Here is a 17,543-nt window from a genome sequence, read left to right on the forward strand (position 1 = left end):
AACATTCACGTAATAAAGATTTACATAAATCAGGGAGGAGCCAATGTTTCCCTACTTTTAATAAACCGTGAACATGTTTTTTTAAAAGGGAATATTATCTGATTTCTGAGTACAAAATAGTAAATAAAAATTTACTAAATAAAAATTTACTATTTACCGATTTTAGCAATTGATCGTTGGACAAAGAATCGCTGAATTATTAAAATTTCTTAGAGTAGGGCATTTGCCATAGTCTGCCCCCTCCCCATAATAACACCCCTATTAAGATCTATATAAATGTTTAATTTTACTGGTAGTAAAGTGATATAATTATTTTAACAAATTTTTCGTTATTTCATTATTACTATATTTCCTCGGGAAGTATCTTAATTCCTCTTGAAGGAATACCCTCCCGGGTTGGTATCTACTAGTCTTACTAGTTTATGTGAATCTAAGAACTGTTCAGTGCTTACCACTGAACGAACTTTATTCAATTTTTAATAAAGTATTAACTGAGAATTTTTTAATATTCATTATTTATAGAAACTAGAAAAAATAAATAAATGCATTAATATATAAGTAGAAGATTATTAATTGTGATATTGTTTTGCATAGAATAATGATTTAAAATTATATATGAATTATATTTTTTTTATAACATAAGCTGAGAAAACTAAGTGAACCATCTAAAGAATATCATTGTATCATGTACATTTTTTTTTTAAACTAGTAACTGTAGGTTAAAGGTCTTATATCAATAAAGTATATTTAAAAAAATAGTTATTATTAGATTAAAAATATATACTTCAGATAATTTTTGGTTTACCTAAACAATTTTTAATTAGATCTAATATAATTTCTATTAAAGTTCTAAGCTGAATTTTTCGACTGTTAAGTCTGTGATATTTCAAATGTTTTAATAAAATCTCATTAAAAGTAGTAGTGATAATTGTGATAGTTTTGTAGGCTTTTAAGTTTCACATCATTACGTATTAAATACATTTATTTACATTTTATTAATTGCTTAAAATAAACCCGATTAAATATAAGAATAACTAATAATACATGTTGGATGTAGTTGCTGACAGGTTTTCCGCTGGTTTTTATGTAAAAACAATCATTATCTTTAATAATGAATAATAATAAAAGAGCAATATATTTTAACACCTAAAAACACCTGGAGACCATCTGCTGCAAGTTTTGGTTTTCCTTGTGGGAGCACCAGTATGTCCCTCTGTATATATATTCCAATAAAATAATGTTGCCTGATTGGTTAATAATTTAGGACAGATGGTTGGGATAATTGAAAAATGGCAGAACATCAAAAGGGGCACATTTTATCGATATTAAATAATTATAAAAATACATATCGTGCTCTATATATAATGTATAAAGTTTAAAATAATATTAATATATATATTTTTATACATTTATATTTATACTTCTTTTTTAAATAATTTTATATATATATATTATTTGGGCCACTATGAATCCGGTGTGTTTGATTGTAATAAATATATTGATTTTAAACCATCACTTAATAAAGCGTATTCGGATCAGAATAATTAGAGCAATAAACTAATTCAATGACCGGAAAGAGTGTGCTTTCTTTTTCTACATTTTATCGAATAAGTATTTTTTTAACTTCAGTTATTTTATTTTATTTTAATATCTATTTTTAAAATATATTCAAACATATTTTCAGATATCAATTTAAAAATTCAATGTAATGTTTAAGTCATTAACGTTTTAACAATAATCAGTAAATAAACGTAAAAAAGTAATATTATATGATCGAAAGGTAAAATATCGAATAAAATAATTATAATTTCTGAATTAATTAGTCCTTGATTGGTATATATTATATTTAATAGATATATTGTGTATTAATAACTCAATAATTCTTAATAAAATTATGTATACGCTATTTCAATGAAACAATGTTATTTCCAATTATGATTCGACATGTCAAGTATATAACCGGAACAATAAAACTAAGAGGGCGACTATTTTACGTCACGAATTGTTATAACAGACAGTATAACAATTAGAATAAAGATATTTCTTCTGTGCCAATAATCGTACTAGAAATCGCGTGAAAAGATCATTCACCGTTTCTAATTTATCAAATATATTTTTTTTAATATATTTAAATATTTTTTTAATATATTTAAATATTTTTTTATTTATATTTTAATTCATTATGTCTATTTTATATTTTATATATCAAAGTCTATGACATAGACCATATAGTATTTGGGTTTTCTTTTCGGTGCTATTAGATGACTCCATATTAAAAATGATTTAAGCATACAATATATTTTTCTTTTAAATCCTTTTAGTATTTTTTCTAAAACTTATAAGTCTAACTTTTAATTCTAATTTGTGTAATAAATTTTGAAATAAAAGAGTTTAATGAATAAGTTATTACAATTGATTTTCATGTAACACTTTTTACGATTTATTTAGTAAAAAATTGAATGAAAACCAGATCTAAATACTTTTATCATTCAATTTCATATTTTTATACAATAATTTTGTTTTTAAAAATACTAAAATAGCTTACCGGAATATTTCTATAGCAATAAAAATATTTTTTACTACAGCTCAGACTAAAAATATATTGCTACTCTAGATTCTAAACTTTATGAAATATATTTATTTGAAATGTATATATTATGAAATTTTTCTAAAATTTTATTTAATATTATTAAATGTAGATTTTTTGTGATAAATTATTTCCTTTTATGTCCTTTTCACACAGTCTTCCCACCTCAAACTGGGTCTCCCTAAAGGTCCTTTCCCTATAGGCTCTTTTTCTTTAACTTGCTTTATTAGAGATTCTTGCTTACGCCAGGCATGCCCCCCCCCACATGACTTTTCTTTTTGTGATCTTCTTAGCTATATCAGGTCTCTGAAACTGTATTTGGAGTTCATAATTATACAATTTTCTCCATTCATTCGTTTCACTATCAAAGACCGGTTCATATATTTTTCTTAAAACTTTCCTCTCAAATACCCCTTGTCTTTGTTCTTCGGTTTTTTTTAATTCCCACGTCTCAAAACCATACAGGACTATAGGTCGTAATAATGTCATATACATTTTTATTTTTAAATTTTTAGAGATGATTTTAGTATTTTTTCTAATCCGTAGTATCCCTTATTAGCTAATTGTATTCTCGACAACTCCTCTGTCTTAAGTTTATTATCTTGAGTGATAATCGATTCCAGATATTTAAATTGTGGTACTTTTCTAAATGTATGTACTTTATATATATATATATATGCTTAACATAAATATAAAGAATAATATAAATTAATACAAATTTAGCTAGATATGAAAACTTTAATAATTATATGATATAGATAATATTAGATACATCAAACCTTAATTTAACATAAACTATTTAACTCCATCTTCACCTTATTTTATTTAAATGTTCAAAACTAATTTGCTTCTTTATTTAGATACGTAGATTACGATTATAATCTATAGTTTTTCAATATTCAAACTAATAATATTCTTGTAATTGTTAGTACATATTTTTATAAGATATAATTTATTTAGTATTTAGAAAATCATAATATTTGTGATTTATTTCAATTTTAAAATATGGTTTCTCTTCTTTCGTTAAAATCGGTTAAGATATAATAAATAACTCATTTTATGTATAAGTATTGAAATTAAAAATTTTAATTCTAATATATATGTTTTAAAAATTATCACGTCGATTTTCGGGTATGAAGAATATCATATTATTACATCTACATGTTAATTAATCTAAGTAAATATTTATTATGAATAGAAATATTTAAAATGATAAAATAACAAAATAATTTTTATATAATTATTAAAAACAATGTTACTACATTTTTTTAATAGATTTTTATTTCCAACTGTATTTTAGTAAACTTTTGTTGTGAATGCGATGTTTAAAGAATTAAAAACTCAAAAATCTGTAAAAAAACAGTATAGGTATTATTTATTTTAAATAAATTATCTAAACATACTTGTATGATGTAATTCGAATCAACATTTTTCTTAATCATTGAAACTAAATTATATTTACAGAAAATATATTCTTATACTTCTGTACGTGTTTATTTACGTGTGTGTATATTATTTTTCGTTTTTTTATTTTTTTTTTTAATTTTGTCATTGATATCTATGTGAATTATTCTAAAAAATTACGTTACACGTCACTACACATAGTATCGTCTGCAAATACGAATCTCCTGTTTTTCATGCATAAATACAGTGAATTTTGTATAAACCCGGACTTGTAGATAGTCATAATACGTATTCTATATGTGGTCTCATATATGAGGTTTGTATTAACATCACATGTTCATTATATACGTTATTTAATGGTACCAGAACAAATAAATTAGTATTAAATTACTATATTGGGACATATACAGGGGTTGATACAAGAGGGGGTCTATGAGGTTAGAATTTAATATATTCTAAACGATCAAATGTTGAAAGACCTAATCAAATATATGGTAATATAGTTTAGGATAATTATTTTTTACCTTTTATCGATCTTTTTATTTCTCAATTTCAAACAATGTTCAATGAAAAACAGTGAAATATTTTGCTATCAAACTATGATTATTATTATATATTCCCATTTCATGTATACTATTTATGTACTATATAAACTTTAACTCATTGCTTATTGTTTACACGTATTTTTTTCAACTCCCACTTTTTCAGTTGTATAGGTAGTAATCATATTTGTGCTACGTCTATCCGTGATTAGCGAATCATTATCACCAATTTTCTTACTTTCCAACTGCACATATTATATGGTTATTCATTTTTTCCAGTTATACCCAATCGTTTTCCCTTGATGCATTATAACTATGTGTGTAAATGTAACATACACTTATATAGTTATCGGAAGTGTTTTTCTCCCGGGAAAAGCGTCGCGTATATACCTTACACTCGGTTCACCTACAGCCCGAAACCATACGATGGATCTTATCCGCGTATCGTACGAACGCGCCACACAATAGAGAAGGAGATGATGTGCTCTGCACTGGTGGTAGTGGTCGTTTAAACGTACGAAAATAATCGTGGAGGGGGATTAATAATAATAATAAAAATAAAAATATATATATCGGAAGACCGCCAGTGGTGTTGTGGCGGTGGTTGTAGTGGAGGTGGTGGTCAGGAATGCGGGGTCATGGGAACTGAAGTGACTCGGCGGCAGCGGCGGCCATGTTGAATTGATGGAAAATATTATGTCGGAGAGCCTCAATCGTGTTTGGACCGGGGGAACTGTATTTTTTCGGCAGCCCACCGATCAGCAGTCGCTCGTTCGGTTTTTCCGTATCGTTTAATCGTCGTCGTCGTAGCAGTCGTTATCGTTATCGTTGTCTTCGTATTATTATGTATACATTTATGCATTAAACTTTTTACCGCGTATAAAAAGAATAATTATTAGAAATCTCAATTTATACTCGCCGAATATTGTTCATCTGGTTCACCTTATCCATTAGTGCGTCTTTAAGGGCCGAAGGGACCGCTGTCGTGGTCGTTATTGTCCTCAATGACTTAGCGTTTTATTCGCTGAATTAATAACAAAATAAATTTAATTTTACTCCATCTAAACCGGGTATATTCAACCGTATAGGGCAATCAGTCTCACGCGAATACTATTAGCTATTATTTTAACTATATTTGATCGTTTACGTTCGCGTAATAAACTTAAGTGCCGTTATTGTGTTGAACTTTTCCAGACGAAAATCATTCAAGACGTACGTCTTGTGATAATGACACCGAAACGTCGGATTTGGATGTCAATGAATCTGCTAATTACAAAAATCATTGGTCTTCTAGTAGTCATGGTGCCTCTCCAAGCCTAAGGTCAGATTATCAAGTGAGTGAATTTATACATTATTTATCTTCAATATTTTTAATTACATTTCATTTACTTACGATAGAGTTCAGCCGTTTTCTTAAAAATCTACATTACTCTAGCTATTATTTAAGTTTTTAATAAAACCATCAAACTATATTGTTTCTAATAGGAATTTATTGTAGCTTAATCATTAGTATAAAACTTTTATAGTAGTAGCATAAAAAAATTTTTTTGAAGTCAACCTATACATTTTCTGTATTAAACATTTTTTTAATTATAAATTTTTAGTATTTCTTATTAATTTTTTATTGTATATATTTGACATACTCAAATATATGTTGTATTAATTAACAAATTACACTAATATAATCTTACTATACGTTTTCTATTTTATTTACCTTTTAGTAAAATAGTATAGGTAATACTGTATGGAATCAATCTAAATAACACCAATTTAGTTACTTTTTATTGGAGTATAATACAGCTATATGAGCTTATAGCCTTAATTTATCATTGGGAACTTTAACTCGTTAATTGTAAGTTAATATTATTGTCTATTGGTTTTGTTATTAAAAGATCAAGTCACATTCAAAATAAAAAGTACTAAAATTGAGGAATTCACAGTTTATAAACTGCGATTCGGGATCAAAATTATGTAATAAAAATAGAGGTTATTTTCCCTGTTAAAAATCTCAGTTATCGTTCTTATCGTAAAATAATTACCCGCTAGTTCTGACGTATTAAGTATTATAAATAAGTCACTTCATGTTACCTTTTTAAGTGGTGATCCATAGGAAAATATTCAGTCGATATTGACACTGAAACCCAGTTCAATTTAATTCAGTCTTTAATATACGGCTTATTCCGATCGACCCTATCCAAACAATTTGAGGATATCATATGTTCCAAAGTTCCCCGGCCACTAATGTTTTTACTCACACAGTTACATTAAAAACAAAATTTATAAATACTGATTACTAATAAAATTAGAAATACTTTTATATTTAATATAGCAAAATAAATTATGAATCAAATCCATCTCACATACTGCGTACTATATTTTAACTACACTGCTACGTTAATTTAAACTATTATAGTTTTATAAGATGCTATTTTAGAAAAAAAAAAATAAATATTAAAGGAGCTGAGTTATCTTCCAATATAGACTTTATATTTTAAAATTATCTAGATATTTAAAAATACAAGATGATTTTAATCTATAAAAATATTATGATTCATGAAACGTATATTTAAATGCTGTTGAGGATGTTTTTATGTTAATTGTAAAGGTACTCCATCTTTTATTTAATACAATTATTCTTATTTTTAGTATTGGGTTTTTCATAAATTATATTTTAAGTATATATTTTATTGACCTTATAACTTCAAACTAAGTGTTTATAAATACATAGGTACTTATTAATTTATATCGAATTATTATTATTATTTTTTACAGTTTTTTAAATATTTAAGTAAAATTTTAAGTTAACTTTTAAGTAAAATTAAACTATTTTATTTTTTTCACTATGTATTTATACGTAGTTGTAAGTTAGTCAGGTTGTATTTAAACTAAATTTGTTCTTTAATTATATTTCTGTCAGTTATTATGTATTTCAGATATATTCATTCAACAAACTAAATATTTATAATTTTTTTTATTAATCAATTTCCTATTAGTAATTTTTTAAGCAAAGTAAATGCTTAATTTAAGTTCCAATACATTCTAAATAACTATTTAAAAAAAAAAAATTGTATTGTTAGTTAAATTTACCTATTTTGATTATAAATACTGTAAGTTTATTTATATTGTAAATTTAAATAATTTGTATTTTTAAATTGAATAGTATGTTGTGTTTTGAAAACTTGTATGATAAGCAGCTCGCTTTTAAATAAAAGTTTTGCCATTACTAATAGTGTTATTTTGTACCATTATAAATAGCATTCAAAATAATTTTAAATAATTATTAACAAACCATAAAAAATATTATTGGTTCTATATAGTACTGAAATAATAATGTATTATATTATTTTTTTTATGCATAAATATACTTACCAACTACTTCTTACCATTTTAATTAGCCGATATTCAATTATATTTAGTGGGAAATACATAATTATTTATAAAATAAATACTAATGTAATACAGCTCGAACTACAAGAAAGTCACTAATAAAATGCAAGGTTAAATATACTCAAGATTGATTTATTTTAAAACCCTTTTTCAACTTAACAATTTTTTAAATGTTAAATTTTGATTGCACATTGAAAATTATTAAGTTAACTAATTGTTTGATTGTAATAATATATTATAATTTATTAAATTAACTGAAATATTGTTTTATATTTTATTTAGTAAAATATTTTTAATAATACTTAAAAATTGTAAATCATAAACATTTTACAGTTAAAAAAACTTTAATATTTGTACATGTCAATATAATGTGTCATATTCCTTCTAAATTAATAATTGTTCACTATATTTCTGCCATTTAAATTGAGAAACAAGTCATATCTTTTAAAAAAAGTATACTTAATCGAAATAACATTGAACTTTTTTATTTTTATCTGGCGTTTTTTAATTATGTTACGACTTCTGATAGTAAAAAAATATATTATCTTTCCAAGAAAAATAATTATTTCTTTGTATATTCAATAAATATTTAAAATGTTCTTAATTTTTTACTTCGGAAGTAAGATGAAATTAATTTCGATTTAAACGTTAAATATTTTATCTACCTTTTTGAAAATTTTACTTTTTATGTTCATTATTGCTTTTATTATTATATAGTTATGAAATTTATATATTATTTACTGTATATATTACAATTATTCAATAAAAGTAAATATTTTCTTATTATTTTCATAATAATAACAAAATGTCAAACACATAATAATTAAATTTATAAATTTCTAAAGTTTATTTTTTTTTTTTGTATGATATATTCTTATATAAGTTACTAATTTAAATTAAGTACATTTAAATTTATAGAAATTATAAAAGTATCTGTAGCTCAGTTCTGTATTCTTTACATTTTGGAATATTTTTGTGGTTGAAAATTCATGAAAATTGAAGGTGGTGACAATTATTTATTTGAATTGTTTTTTATAAGAAATTAATAAATTTTTTTGAATTATTTATTTCATCGTATCATTCATTATTTTATTTTAAATTCTGAGTGAAATTAAGAATTTTTTAATTTAACTATGGTGAGTGTGTCTTTTTTTCTTTTGTGACTATGTTACGATTTCGACCGGAAAGTGTGCTTCGATTATCACCAAATAAAAAGTAAAATATTTGATATGGATACCAATGATACTTTCTGGGGTTGTATTTTGAATTCCTCGACAATTTTCCAAATAATTGAAAAATTGCAAAAAAAAAAAAATTAAAATTCCTACCGAGATCCTCACCTCTAAAATCACATATTATTTTGTGACCTACTATACTCTTCTTTTTTTTTTTTTTTTTTTTTGAGTCTGTGTACACGATTTCGGCAAGAAGGATTGCTCCTATTATCATAAATATAAGATGTTTCTGATAAAAAATGTGATCTATTTGATACTTTGAAATGTAGTCATTTTACATTTTGTAGTTATGAAATACCTATTTTAATGAAGCTTGTTTATAGATACTTGGAATTTCTGATTTTCTGAAGAAAAAAAATTAATTTTTTTATTTTGCTATAGTTCAAACTTTAAAATGTACTGTAAAATTTGGTTCTTCTACTATATCAACCATCATTTAAATTTAAACTGATTCACCTGATTTCTTTCACTTAAAATTGTTTTATCGAAAGTAATGGTACATTGGCATCAAGTTTACAATACTAATACAGCAATACAGCAATGTATCACTATATTTCACTCGACCAAAGAATTTCACCTTTTTTTTATATTATACTTATATTTTATCGCCAAATTTAAAAATATTTTATTAATATTTATATGTAATTATGGTGTTAATTTAAACAAAATGTATATTAAAGTTCTTGTATATGAAGAAATTTGTGATTTAATTATATCAGTGATATAAAATAATTATAAAATGCTTTTAAATAGTTTTAAAGTTGAAATTATAAAATAGTTAAGTAAGAATTACTATTATATTTTCTAATTCATATTTTTCTTAGGAAACCAATTAAAAGTATTGTTTTGTAATTTTTTTCAAACAATTAATATTTTTTCATTTAAATTATGATTTTTATTAAATAGTATTCAAAGAAAAAATAATTGTCATTGATTCCATAGTGTATCATTTAAATTTTATAGTTTACCTACTCCTTAGATGTTTAAGACAGTTTATTTACTTTCCAATTGTACCATATAGTTTTTTTTGTCCATCAAATCATTCCTTCAAATAAATAGTGTATAATTAAAGAAATAATAATCCTAGGGAACTTAAAAATATTTATTTGTTCATATATATTATATATTTTTATAATGTATAAATATTATTTAAATATAATAATAAAATATAATACTAGGCCTATTTAATATAAGTTATTTATACGTTAAATGTGTGAATTATTTCTTCAATCTTCTTCTTTTGTTAAATTATTAACAGATATAGTTGTAATTTTGTTTATTTTAATTCATCGTTAAATATATCAATTTAACAATAATAAATATTCTTAATTAAATCTTTAGTTATGAACAGTCATATTAGTTAATTTATAACATTCTATGGAAAAAATGTATTTACAAAACATGTTCAGTTGAAATTTGAATGTACCAATTATAAATTCAATCTACAGTTACTTGAATGTATTTAGATAAATGATTGAAATTAATTTATAATTTTTAACCCGTATAAATGTTTAGTAAATAATTCGTTACAAATTCAAAATCGATATTCATATTTTTTCTTTGGTTTGTGTGTAGCGTATATGCAATATGAACTAGACAACACTAAAGTAATACAATACCACGGTACATTAGTGGAAAAATCGAATTGTAAAATGGGTGATGTGTTTTCTCTATGGGATTCATAGTGGATTTTATATAGCGTGATAGAGAGTCGATCAAAGATAAAATATAAAAAAAAGTCCGTAACCAATGTACAATTTCCTGTACACATCGATCATCCTATATACTTATGTGTAATATTGTCAGGTGTATATATTATTATACTTTTTATTGAGTTACATTGTTGTTATTTTCGTGTATTCTATTTATTATTATTATGTTTTTTTTACTTTGCTATAGGTGAAACAATCTCCGTTGTACGAACCATCGGCTGAGTTTGACTTGAACTGCGAATTTTTAGCAGACATGATGCAGTGTTATTCTCAACCACCAACGTCTTCTAGACATTTTCAAGTTAGTTAATCTCTTATAATTTTAGATTATTCTTAGAATGTAGATATTTATTTATTAAAATTCTGGTTCCCACTTGAAAATTATATGGTCTTAAATCTAAACACTTGTGTATAAAGTTTGAAATTCGGTAGGGCTGAAACTCAGTTATTTAATATATGCTTTTACATCACAAAAAAACATGTAGTGAAGTGATTAATTTTTTTTTAGGAGGGATATATATTAATTCTTGGAGAACTGCCCACAGTCACTCTATTCGCGCTTATGTTTTTATAATATATTCGTATTTAATTATATGGCCCAATATTAAATTAAAAATTTCGATCTAATTAAAATAACTGTAATATTTCATTGAATTGTCAATGATTTATTCAGATAATTTTATTGTGTAGAAATTATGTAGGTAATGTAATATGAGGTATTTAACTATCAATTATTACTCTAACTGTCTATCTAAATTATAAATATTTTTAACAGTATTATTAATCTAAATTAGTTTTAATGAATCGATATTTTCAAAAATGATGTTCGGCTTTCAAAATATAAAATTGTTTAAAAATGTTTATAAAAAGTAAAAACTTTAAAATTATTGTAACAAAAATGAAAAACAGAAATTTTACTAAATTGTTTTGTATGATAAATAATAAATTAAAACTAAATAAAATTAATTTGTTTGAAATATAATACAAATTATACTAATATATTTTAAATAATTTAATTTAATTTATAATATACGACAACTGTAATTAATTAGTAGTGAATAACAAAAAAATAATTGTTTTAGTATTTAATTGAAAGAAATATTATAATCATAGGCACAATTTAAGGAGGAGGTGGATTTTTGGAATTTTTTCACATAGTAACTTCGAGCTCTTCAAGAATAAATTAATTGTGGTTGGCTATAGTACTATATAGCAACGATTCCCAAAACGTGTTCCGTAAAACCTTAGGGTTCCGTGGAACAATCTCACGGGTTCCGCAAGATTTATGTGGATATTGAGAGTAGTAATGATCTTTAAAACATTTTTTGAAATATTTGTTTTTCAATAAATTAATAATAAATTGGAGTTGAGTTGGAGTTAAAGACATTGGGGTTCCATCAAAAAACAAACTATTTCTGATGGTTCCGTTGGTCGTAAAAATTTAGGAACCAAATATTTATATAGGATTTTAGCCTCCTAGACCAGCCATGTTACTGATTATTATAGTTTTTATAAATACCTAATACAGTTATCTAATTTCAATTAATTACATTTTTAATACAATTATTAAATAAAAACTTATGAAACAAATATTTTCCATTAATAATATTTAATTTAATTTCTTAAGAAATAAATTACATTTGTGTTGGTTACATTATTGTTTATTATTATTGTTTTAAATACAAAATGTATTGTTTGATTATGATTGGTGAAGATATATATTAAAATGATATTGACGTAAACATAAAATATTATTTTTATCATTTTTATAATATGACAATGTGTAATTCATATATTCATAAAAATTAAGACCTATTTCTTTTTTCATACCTACTTATATTGTAGTTTTAATTCGGCATAATTTTAGCACTAAATATATTAATTTAAAATATATTATTTGGTAATTATGCTTTCAGTCCATAAATCGAGCGATTATAATTCATTCACAATTCATTATTCCTTCGACTGATTTAAAAATTGTTTTTTTTTCAATTATTCTATTTTTTCTTAGTAGAGGAAATTGCAATTGAAAGTCGTATACCGAGTACCTCTTTTCGCATTGAGCATGGATTTTGTTTTTCATCCGTTGTAAACCCGTGTACCTTCATTTAAACATGAATACATAAATATCTAAAAGGAAATTAATTATACGGAGTCAATAACCAAATCGAGTAATTGCCTTTACAAAACTGAAATACAACATTGGCGATGGACTTAAAATGTGTGTTGTGTATGTCTATAGCTCTGCGAACGCGTCTCGAGTTCGCGGAGCGTGACGGCAGTGCAGTCTCCGCAAGGCTGTAAATACGCCTCTCTGTTACGCCTTCTTTTATTATTATTATTATTATTATTACTATTATTACTATTTTTTTTTTTACGCCATGCACAAAACCAGAATCCGTAGTGTGTATATTCGACCTATTTCATTAATTCAAATTAAATTTAGTTTATTTTTTATGAATTTCAACTTAAAGTCCCGTTTTGTATGATATGTAAGTTAATGTATAATATATAATCATAAACGCCATCGACGAAGACCACGACGGGATATCTTGATTTGTCCACATCCATTCATAGTATAGTAATCTATGTGAATCTATCGATACTATTATTGTTATTATTATTATTATTATTATTATTATTATTATTTAATTATTTCTATCAACAATCGCTCATTCGTCCATTTAATACACACACGCCCCATACAACAACATAATGATAACGTGCCGCGCTGCAGCGCGCGCGTATGTTTGCAGGAAGTATATATATTGCAGGACGTCTATTGTGTTCCTCGAATAGAGAAAGTACCGCTATACGTTGCGTGCATTGATATAGGCGTATAGAAAGTAGCGTTTTTATTTTTATTTAATTTTTTTATTTTTCGCTTTTTGTTTACAAGCCTTGTGCTTGTTGGCGGCAACGCCGACTCGACGCAAATCACGGTTGCCGTTTTAATAGCCTGCCGGCAACGATCAATGTTTCTATGTATCGTTCGCCAATAATGATCAATAGCTTTGTGTGTACGATTATATACTTATATCTCTACATATAAACATAATATAGTAATAATAAGTTATTACTAATAACGTTCTCTCCTCATGTGATTATTTTTACCCCGTTATTCATTAGTTTCACTTTGGATTGATCCATATTGATTTTAGCGTTTCTTAACGTTCGCAGTGTGACGCAACATGCATCTAGATTAAAAACGATATGAGTGAACTTGTTTGCAGTATTACATATATAAATAATAATAATACGAGTATATATATTATATGAATAATAATTTATTATCTTATTAATTATATTTCATATAAAATATTGCCTATTAAAATAATAAAATAATAATTATTTTATTCAGGAATTAATTATAAAATATGAATCATGTATACATGTGTACATTCTAGTTTTAATATTTAATTTTACTCTCAAATTGGCTTTAATAATAAAACCAATATTTAGACTTTGTCGTTATGTTTAATCAATAATAATATATTAACTCAGAAATCAAATCAGCTAATATAATATAACTATAAACATATTATTTGCACATTGTTGATTTGCATGATGTTATATACATGAATACATCACTATATTTTTATAACAAATGAATCTTAATAAATCATAATGTCTATCATATATTGCAAGTGCAATGCATGTAATGGTCCTAAATAATTTATTATTGTGACACACTTTATTAATCACCTCATCTACAGACTAAATATATCTAAACACTACTATTTAGACATGTTGAAACCACAAATGGTTGTTATATTTCATGTTTTATATTGTCATTTAGTATTTAAAATAGACATATTTAACTATACAATCTAATAATAATATAAAATATCTTAACTCTTATTAAAAATGTTAGTCCCTAAGTTAAAATATATATTTTTGAAAATGCTATACAAAAAGTTAAATAATTTTTGTATGCTTGTTTATATTACATTATATCTATACTTAAATTTAATTTTACTAAAAATATTTTTTTTGTGTTAAAAATAACTGCGAAATTCTGTTAAAATTTATTAAATATTTTCAATGAATTGTCTATAATAGCGATGAACAAAACTTATTCTATATTATATATGTATAAAATTCTGTGTGTTTGCAATGATTAATATAATAAACTGTTTATTTCAGTAAAATACATTTTAATATATAAACTGTTATTAATACATTATATTCGTATTTGCAGTATAATTATATACTATTAAATAGGTATGTACTGTTTTAATAAAAATAGTGCATTTAATAAACTTTTCTTATTATTGTGGTTTTTCAAACGTTCATTTCATTCGTTTGTGAGGGTTTTCTGATTAGGGCAACAAGGTCGTATATTCAAGGTTTAACCATCCACCTAACTTCATAGAATGGGCTTAAAATCTTTCAGTTTTTTCCGCTACTATCGTATCCACTACATTCGTCAACTGTTGGAAATGTGTCAATGTGAACGAGCTCCTAGTGTACCCGTGTGTACTAGTTGGTATTTAATATACGTGTGCGTTAAAAGATTGATTGTTTTGTTGCAACCATCGTGGTAGTAATTATCAAATTATATATATACATATTATTGTTGGATCTGTCTGAGAAAATGATGTCACCAACACATCTATCATTGGACTAATTACAATTTTCGAGGTTTCAGATCGTGTACAGAGTATATGTGAGTGGATGTAGAGGTGGAACAAAAAACGCGCTCGGTAAAAAGAACAACAACACTAGAAAGGAAAAAAACAAATACCATTCTTGATGCACAACCTCTTAATTATCACACATAAACTTGACGTGAAGCCAAAGTTACTTACATTGTGTGTGCGTATTTATATGTTATGTACCTGTTTATGTTTTTTTTTATACTAAACACGGCCATTAAGCCGACACCTACTGATTTGTGTGCCGAATTTGCCGTTAAAAAATAATGATAATTGACACACATTTGTCTGCTGGACGCGGAGCGGTGTGAAATAGTTTATAGACGCACACTGTGTATATACGTGGCCGCCAACAATTTTCAGATGATTTATCGCGCACTATTTATGTGCATTGCATCTTTATGTTTTTTCATTGCGTATAAACGCTTCAAAATCATAATAAAGTATTATACATCATATAATATTCGTAAAATTTCAGCATTCAACGCTGTAGAGCTCGTCTAAAATAAACTAAAAGAATATTTTATGGTTTAAATGCATTGAATTTTTATTTTGCGTAGGATTTCGTTTTCTTCTCTCGCTGTAGTGTATCCGTAGGTGTATTTAGACCAATTCAGATGTACACATACGTTCATACTCACGCTCACATATCATCATGTATACTTTATATATATACACTACATGTCACTTTTAAGTCACCACTACTAAATCTATATATATATATATATATAAATGTTCTGTTGTTGGTAGTAGTGTTGTGGCGACAATAATTTCAACCTTTTGTGTTCCTGTCTTGTTTATTAATAATAACAAAAAAAGAATAATTTCCGGATAGAAGTACTCAGTACGTACGCTTTTTGTTATATTTGTTTAGTATAAGTTTATAATTGAAAAGAACATATTTAGTTTTGTGTTTTAAAGCGCTTGAATTTTTACTATATATTGAATTTAATTTTAAATAAAAAAAAAACTGCTTTGATAAATCAAAGAAAATCTATTAAAAAATTAGATGTCCGTAGTTTATATTTTTATGGAAATAATGAATTTAATTGATTTTAATTTTAATTTCTAAAAATTATAAATACGTTAGTGAATTATTATTATAAAAATATCATAAATTTAATCTTATAGATAAATTTTAAAATTGACTTTACATAAATTTATTTATTTATTGAATTATTTCGCCGTTTAACTTCATTGTCTTGTATAATTAATTAGAATTTTAACTAAATAAATATTAATGAGTATACGCGATATTTCATGGAACATAAATAGCAAAAGTCATCTGGACCAAGGTTTTTCACTACCTGGGTACTATCCATAATACACGTACATGACATCTTCAAAAACAATTACACAAGAAATATGTTCCTTAAATTCAACCGATGACTTATAATTATTAAATTAGTTCTCATCTAGTTATAAGTTAAGGATAACTAGTTGATAATAACTTACTAATATATAAGGTGTTAAATTTATGTAGCGACCATTTATCTTTTCAAAACAAATTATAAACATAAATATTAATATATATATGACGAAAGTTATTTTTCTATTTTATTTTTATTTTAATAATTAATTCAATGTGTTCTCAGTAAGTTTCAAGTATTTAAATATTTTAGATAATATGATTTAAACTCCGTACAATTAACAAGAGAAATGTTAGGGGGTGAATTGGAAAATTTTTATTTCTTAAATGTGTTATTTATATTGTGAGTTAGATGGAAATAATATGAAACAAAGTAGTATGGAAAATAAATATAAATATATCAGTTACTACACAAAAAGAAAATATATTTCTTGTATTTTTTATATATACAATTACAAAAATCTAATAAACTTAACTAGTTGTGTGAGTTATATTAAATTACAAGTATAATATATCTATATGTTCCCTGTATAAATTTAAACAATGGTAATAGCATGATTTATTTATTTTATATTTTTCATAGATTTAAAATGGTATGTAAATAAGAAACTTAAGTATAAATATAAAAAACAATATTATGCTAATAACT

The 17,543-nt window shown here is 24.7% G+C and overlaps 1 protein-coding gene across 3 annotated transcripts in view; it reads left to right on the forward strand.

Moving 5' to 3' along the window:
• The window catches only part of LOC112685208 (segmentation protein cap'n'collar), a 93,801-nt gene that overhangs the window by 46,157 nt on the left and 30,101 nt on the right, over positions 1 to 17,543 (forward strand). For all 3 annotated transcript variants that reach the window (XM_025557029.1, XM_025557030.1, XM_025557028.1), the window contains 2 exons: positions 5,728 to 5,867; positions 11,055 to 11,168. In XM_025557029.1, the coding sequence (XP_025412814.1) occupies positions 5,728 to 5,867; positions 11,055 to 11,168 (254 nt within the window). The remainder of the gene's footprint in view (positions 1 to 5,727; positions 5,868 to 11,054; positions 11,169 to 17,543) is intronic.

The sequence above is a fragment of the Sipha flava genome, unplaced genomic scaffold, assembly GCF_003268045.1.
Source record: "Sipha flava isolate LNK unplaced genomic scaffold, YSA_version1 269_pilon_pilon, whole genome shotgun sequence".
Classification (NCBI taxonomy): domain Eukaryota; kingdom Metazoa; phylum Arthropoda; class Insecta; order Hemiptera; family Aphididae; genus Sipha; species Sipha flava.